This window comes from Macrobrachium nipponense, chromosome 23 (assembly GCF_015104395.2).
Source record: "Macrobrachium nipponense isolate FS-2020 chromosome 23, ASM1510439v2, whole genome shotgun sequence".
Classification (NCBI taxonomy): domain Eukaryota; kingdom Metazoa; phylum Arthropoda; class Malacostraca; order Decapoda; family Palaemonidae; genus Macrobrachium; species Macrobrachium nipponense.
In genome coordinates, this window is record NC_061090.1 from 73096497 (window position 1) to 73104836 (window position 8340).

At 35.6% G+C, this 8340-nt stretch overlaps 1 protein-coding gene across 1 annotated transcript; it reads left to right on the forward strand.

The window, feature by feature from the left end:
• Nucleotides 1-1562: 1562 nt before the first annotated feature.
• Nucleotides 1563-1949, forward strand: LOC135198244 (uncharacterized). The gene has a single exon (XM_064225817.1). The coding sequence runs from the start codon at nt 1563-1565 to the stop codon at nt 1947-1949; it is 387 nt and encodes a 128-aa protein (XP_064081887.1).
• Nucleotides 1950-8340: the final 6391 nt, after the last annotated feature.

Here is an 8340-nt window from a genome sequence, read left to right on the forward strand (position 1 = left end):
CCACGACGACCAATAACGGTAATTTTTTTCTCCCCACCACGTCAGTTTTGTGGCGATTTCTTGCGGCCTCACGCCATAACAGCCAGCAACACAAAAGTGTGTAGGTGTAAACCTACCTTAACTCTGTGATAAGGCGAGGGCTACTGCATCAGGAGCGGGTGCAGCTAAAGAAGCAAGCTCACATTAATGAATTTAGAGTATGTCAACCGAATACTGGGTCCATGACTGGGAGAGGTAGAGCACTGGCTGACTTGATGAGAGAAAAGAAACTAGATGTGTGCAAGAAACGCAATGGAAAGGAAATAAAGCTAAAGCGTTGGGTGATGCACATAAGCTATATTATAGTGGAGCAAAGAACAAGGCAGAAATGGAGTTAGCATAGTACTGTCTGGTGAACTGAAGAATACAGTGATAAAAGTGCATAGAAAGAATGACCGTATCATCAGATTGAAGATATGTTATGGGGGAGAGATTCTGAATATTATAAGTGCATATGCACCACAAGTTGGTTGCACAGAAGAAGAGAAGGGAAATTTCTAGAGTAATGAAAAAACTGGAAGACCATGAGAGGGTGATAGTGGGGGCAGATTTGAATGGCCATGTCGGAAGTGAAAATGAGGCGATTGGTCGGGTGCATAGGGGCCATGGAATTGGGAAGTGAAACCCAAAAAGAGAGAGTGTAATGGACTTTGCTTCTTTAAGAAGAAAAGGGTACAACTAATAACTTATAGGAGTGGGGGAGGATGCTCCCAGATAGACTACTTCCTGTATAAAAGGTTAAAGTTGGTGGATGTCAAGAACTGCAAAGTTATCCCAGGCGACCATGTAGCCCCCAACTCAGACTGCTATGTGTGGATTTGAAGCTAAAAAGGGAAAGAAAAACCAAGTTAAAGGGATAAGGAAAATTAAATGGTACAAATTAGTGAGGGAAGGGGATAAGAAGAGAGAGTTTAAGAGGAGGGTTTTGGAGGATATTGATATAGGAATTGAAGATATTCAAGAATGGTTGGCATAAAATGCAGAAGTAATGAGAATTGAGAAGGCATGGAAAGGAGCTGCTAGGAGAGACATCTGGTATCTTATGGGAAGAAAAGGAGAGTTGGTGGTGGAATGAAGACATTGAGAAAGTAGTAAAAGATAAGAAGGAGGCAATGGGAAGAGTCACAACCTGTGGAAGACAGAGATAGGTTCAGAGAGAAAAACAAGGGGTGAAAAGGGTGTTAGCCCAAGCTAAAGCAAAGTTGTATGATGATGTGTATAATGAGCTGGGGACAAAGGAAGGATTAAACAAGATGATCAAGCTATCAAAGGCTAGAAATAAGAGCACCAAAGATGTTACACATATCAAACAAATAAAAGATCAAGTTGGTGTAGTGCTTAGAAAGGGGGAAGACTTTGTGAAGAGATGGAAAGAATATTTCGAATAGTTGTTAAATGAAGAAAATAATAGACTAATAAGAGAGGATGGGCAAGTGAACATTGGCAGGGTAATGAGGTTTTCTAGGCAAGAGGTACTAAATGCACTGAAGAAGATGAAAAATGAGAAGGCAATCGGACCAGACATGATCCCTACGGAGGCATGGAAAGCATTAGGAGATGAAGGAGTGGATATACTGTGTGATCTTATAACAAAGATCCTTGAGCAGGAAAAGATACCAAATGAGTGGCATGGGAGTATACTGATCTCAATCTTTAAGGGGAAAGGCGATGTCCAAGAGTTTGGTAATTATAGTAGTATTAAACTGATGACCCACACTTTGAAGATGCTGGAAAGGATGACAGATGCCAGACTAAGAGAAGTAGAAATAGGTAAAGAGCAGATGGGATTTATGAAGGGAAGGGGAACAACAGATGGTATATTTTGTCTGAGGCAACTAATGGAGAAATTCAGGGCAAAGAAAAGGGACTTACAAATGGTATTCATTGACCTTGAAAAGGTTTATGACTGAGTCCCGAGACAAGAGGTATGGAAGAGTCTGAGGGAGAAGATGGTGCCACAGAAGTACGCGTGATTGATGCAAGAGATGTACCCGAATGTATTTACTAGAGTGAAGAGCAGTGTTGGGGAGACAGAGAGTTTTGAGGTGAGAGTAGGATTACACCAGGGAGCGGGTCTGAGCCCACTCGTCTTGAACAGTGATGGACGTTATAATAGAGGAAGTAAGGGAGGACGTACCATTGAAAACATATTGCATGCAGAGGATATTGTTCTGTGTGCCGAGAGCAAGGAAGATCTGGAAATTGAATTGGAAAGATGGAGACAAGTACTGGAGGTCAGAGGAATGAGAATAAGGAGATCTAAGACAAAATATGTGTACCACCAATGAGGGGGATGATAGAGAAAGTATTCAGTTTGGTGGAGAGCAAATAAAGAGAGTTGATAAGTTTAAGTATAAGGGATCCTTTGTTAACGCTGGAGGAAGTATGGAAGAAGTAAAACATCGGGTACAGGCAGGCTGGAACAACTGGAGAGCGGTCCCTGGAGTTCTTTGTGACAAAAGAGTACCGCTGAGGTTAAAAGGAAAATTTCACAAGACGGTGGTAGGAACAGCAATGCTCTATGGTATGGATACCTGCTGAGGAGAGATGAGGACCATGCTGGGGGACATACTACGGGGATGGAGGTTCAAGGAAGAAGGAAGAAAGAAATGGAAGGACTGTGTGAGCGGAGACTTACATGAGAAGGGAATTGATAAAGCAGAAGCGCAGGATAGAAATAGATGGAAACGGCTCATCCGAAACGTGACTCCATATGAAAATGGGAACCAGCTGGGAACAAGAAGAATTTAATTGTATATATCCTGCCCATTGCCACTAAAAAATGAATGCTTATACACGAAAGATAAACACTTATTCAGATGAATAGATAGATACGCTTGCGAAGTAACCACATGTGACCAAAATGCGAAAAGAAATATAATTAACAAGGAAGTTTTTGTTGATTACTTTCAGTACTGGAATGGTTATTAGAGATGAACTCGAAAATAGTACGAGATAAAGAAATTTGAACAAAACAAACATAATTCCCAGGGACTATTACATAGATATTATGTAATTAAGTAAAAAAAATGATCTTTCCAGAAATAATTCTCAAGCAATCGCTCTCCCCATCTGAAATTCAAGACACGAATACCATCTTCAGTATTGATTTTCAATCGAGGTAGACAGCTATGGGCGTCCAATTTCCTGCGCCCTTCCGATAGCCATGCTCGAATTAAGGTCAGATTACAATATGAAGAACTCTCTCTCTCTCTCTCTCTCTCTCTCTCTCTCTCTCTCTCTCTCTCTCTCTCTCTCTCATGTGAGGATTGGTTCTTACGTTCATCTATTTATTCTCCCCTGTCGTTTTCTGTTTATACGAGTCGTCTCAATATTGTATGTTGATACAATTTAACTTTTCTTAAATCTTTCGACAACTGAAAATAATTATGAACGTATTTTGGATTAAATCTGCATTTAACACCCCACATAACGGATCGTACGTATACTAAGTTATTACTATCTCAGAGGTCACTAGGCTTCATTTGTTTCTTTTCAGGTATATTCCCTCTGGGATTCCTCTCTCACGCTCTCTCTTGGATGAAATAGCTCCGTAGAGTGATTCAAATTAACCTTTCCACAAATAAAAGGTAATAAAGCGAGCGGCACATTAATTTAAACTTAGAGACTGACGAAGATGCTGACCTACAATCTGTACCTTTCCTATTGCAATGACAGTAGTAATGAGAAGGAAAACGGGAAGATGACGACGGGTTTTTCTTATGAAGAAAACGAATACAGATTATTGTTGGACGCACCAGATGACAAGACATTGACTCGCAACGCAAACGTTCCTGGATAGAATTATATTTTTCCTAGAGATCTGGTCATAGAATCTAATAAATCTAAACTTTGAACCTAGCGTCCACTGAACATCCGCTGATCACAGCCATTTACTAGATAGGAAAAGGGTTCCAGAATAAATTTTAATATTTTCTTTTCATCAAGTAATAATTTTGGACCTCGATGTAAGATTCCTTCTTAGAAGGGTAAATTAGAAGAAGATTAAACGACTTGAATGGGGGATAACTGGGATGAAGGGCGGGGGATGACAGTCATTAGGATGAGAGCAGCACGAGAATGAGACAGAGAAAAAGTTTACTTTGTAACGTTGTATATAGTAAATTTATCATCCTGAATGATTTTTCCTTAAAATCGTAAAACTATTCAGATAAGTACGTAATTATAAAAATGGTAACTATTACTTAATTTCTAAAAAAAATAAATAAATCGTTAACATATTTTGTCAACAACAGCAAAGAAGAAAAAATAATGAAAAGATCTTAAGCAAAGTTGTCAAGTCGAACAAAATACCGACGAACGTTGATTTCTGAACAATTAGGTATTGCAACGAGACAAACAGCGAGTTGAGCTGTGTTCCCTCCCTGAGCGCCCTGATTTTTAAAATACTTCTGGATTCCAACTAAATAATCGAACTTCAAATGAGGAAGTAACCCAACGCACCGATTTCCAGAAGAAAGACAATATTTTAATGAATAAAAAGTCAATCTAACAAAATATTCTTGTCGAAGGGCATGTTTATATGGTTATATACATATACATAAACATATATACGTATGTACATACACATACACATACATACATATATATATATATATATATATATATATATATATATATATATATATATATCATATATATATATATATATATATATATATATATATATATATATATATATATATATATATATATATATATATATATATATGATATATATAGATAATATATATATAAATATATATATATATATATATATATATATATATATATATATATATATATATATATATATATATATAATTTTTATATATATATATATATATATATAGATAAATTATATATATATATATTATATATTATTTAATATTATATATATAAAGATAAATGCCACGAAGGAAAAATAAACGAAGGAGTCTGCAAGATCTTTCGACTTTAGAAGTCCTTTACTGAGCAGATACTGACATCAATACAAGAAAAAGACAATACAAGAAGGTTTGCATAACTGACAGATAGGGATTATAAAGGGATTAGTACCTAGAATCTGACACACCTGGAAGATAAGAAACTTTCCCAAACAAGCATAAACAATGGGTGCAATTAAAGGTTTAAGACAATCATCTCAGATACAATTTCCAGGCAATTAAAGGATTATAGGTGACAGCTATTCGGAACTTGGCAAACAAAACCATATTCACAAAACATGACAGACATAAATTACAACAAAATTTTTTAATAACTCTAAGGCAATTGATTTTTATTTAAGTCAGTAATTATATCTTTGAGGTCATTCTTAAATATGTTACAGATACAAGGGTCTAAATGAAAAAGGCCACGACTAACATTGAAATTACAATGAAAAGTAAGTTGTATTAAAGCAGATTCTAAAAGATTTCGTGATAAGACATCTCTTGACCGTGCAATTACTGAACTATCAATCCAATTAATTCGGTGGTTGTTTTCACTTAAATGAATGAATAATGCATTAGATTTTTGCCCAGTTTTTACAGAGTATGTATGCTGGCTTCTTAGCCTTACTTCTAAGTCTTTGCTGGGACTGTCCGAGATAGAATGAGGAAACAATCCCATTACATGGAATTTTATATATTATTTTGTTGCTTTCTCTGGGGCCATTTTTTATTAACATTCTTTTTAGTGTGTTATTATAGGAAAAAACAAGGTTGACATTAAAAGCTTTTAACAATGGTTTAATAGTTTCAAATCCGTTAAAATAAGGCATACTGAGAATGCTCTTAGAATTTTCTTTCTGTGTGTTATTTACAGTATAAAACTTTTTGTGGGCTTTATTATAACAAATGTCTAATATATGTGAAGGATAGCATAAATCTTTCCCTATTTTTCTTTATTCAATTTCTTGATCCAAATATTGTGGACTGACAATTCGCAATGCTCGTAAAAACATAAAGGAAAAAATTGATATTTTTATATTAAGATGGTGTCCTGAGAAGAAATGAACATAAGTTAAGTTGTTAGTCGGTTTCCTATAAATACTGTATTTACATTGAAATGGTTCTCTATATATCAAAACGTCTAAGAAAGGGAGGCAATTGTCTTTTTCTAATTCTAGAGTAAACTTAATCGATGGTACCTGGTTATTTAATTTAGAGAGTAAATCATTTATATCAATACCGACAGGAAGAACAGCTAAACAATCGCGCCTGGGCACCGACAATTCTATTAATGCCTAATAAAATTCCCCTTCGGTTAAGCATATATGAAAATATATTAATTCCGAGGTAGAGTGAATTAGATATTAAAGGACATTTGTAGCTCGATGTATGAATATGAATCACGGCAATGTGATATGACTTATACATACATATATACATATATGCATACATACATACATATATATATATATATATATATATATATATATATATATATATATATATATATATACAACATATATATATCATACATACATATATATATATATATATATATATATATATATATATATATATACTTATATAGTATACATCGTGGCGGTTGGGTTGACCACCACACAATACACAATCTCAAAACTGAACTCATAAACCAGGTGTAAGTTCACGATGGGTGGAATAGCACCAAACTCAAGCAGTTTGCAAAAATGAATCGAAGGGGACAAAGGAAATACCAGAAAAAATCCTAAACTTTAAAACATATATTATATGGATAGAAATAATTTCTGAACCTCATGAATACAAATATAAATAAAATACTCAGAAACCATTAAATAATCACAAATACCAACACCCTTACACTATTTAAGAAAGTATACAACACATACACCCTGCAAAAAAAGGGGGTCCAGACAGGAAAAGGCATAAAAAAGAAGGACTATCCTAACATATTACATCTAAATTCTGTAACTCCAAGGCTCCTTCATATCAAAGTAATTACTCTCCACGTCTGGAGAGAATCTCAGGGTGGCAGTGACAAAATAGACAAAGTTGGCTGGCAGGGTTTCAAAATGTCCACTCAAGACATCAGCAATGGAATAATGGCTGTGATCACAATGAATATAATTAATTTACCTTTGGACAGAGAGGTCCCCTTGACTCTGACTGAACCAAGGGTTCAGTGCACAAATTGTAGATAATTGCAGAATTGCATGGCAAATAAGCGTAGTCAAGCGGACCAAAACTTGAGGAATAAATCAAGCAGCCAAAGCACCTTCAAGTCAAGGTCCAGAACAAAAGACTGCCTTTTACTCCAACAGGGGAAATCCACTAAGCGTTTCCACCCGGGGGGAGCTAAGCCATACAAACCCACTCACGCATGAAAACGACGAAACAGTCGTTGGCCAACATGTTGAACAAGCAAATCATCCGTGAGGGGAAAAACTAACAAAATGAATACCATACTTAAATAAAAGATAAAAATTTATAAATAAAAATTTAAAGTATTAATGACCAGAAATGAATGACTATATAGTGACCACATGTTTACATACATACATACATACACACACACACACACACACACACACACACACACACACACACATATATATATATATACACACACACACACAATTTCTCCCCCCATTCGCAGAATAGAAGCAAGGGAATGAAACGCTGGATAGCAAATGCTAATGAGATTAAGATATGGAGACTGATAAAAGACTGCTAAATATGTGACCACGCAGTGGGGATAGCTGACGTAAATAAAGAATGAGATCGTGAGTCAAGAACTGCAGAAGGAAAATTAATTTATGGGTCCTGGATTACATTGGCTTAGTCTGCCTAATTACAATTTTGAAATTAACGATGACTTGAAGCCTGAGTTGAAGAGTACAAAATATCTGAGAGAAAAGGTTATATTTAACATACGTACACATTCACGCACACACCCACTCTCTCTCACACACACACACATATATTTATATGTGTGTGCGTGTGTGTGCGTGTGTGTGTATATGTGTGCTGTGTGTGTGTATGCTAAATAGAACATTATCTTTCAGATATTCTGTACTCTTCAGCTCATGTTTTAAGTCATCGGTAACTTCAAAATATTGATTATTTAAGGTACCTACAGCCCATCATGTCTAACTGGTCCTCTTTTGACCAAAACAAATCAATTTGGTATAAGGTAGTCGAAGTTAGCGTGATTGTGTGTGTGTGTGTGTGTGTGTGTGTGCGTGCGCGTGTGTGTGATAGATGTACCAAATATTAAGTCACAAGTAACACATTTATATCGACTTCGCTTAACCTCAAGTTTTATAAAAACTAAATTACGTTTTATAAATGCAATTCCCTTGACCATGATGAG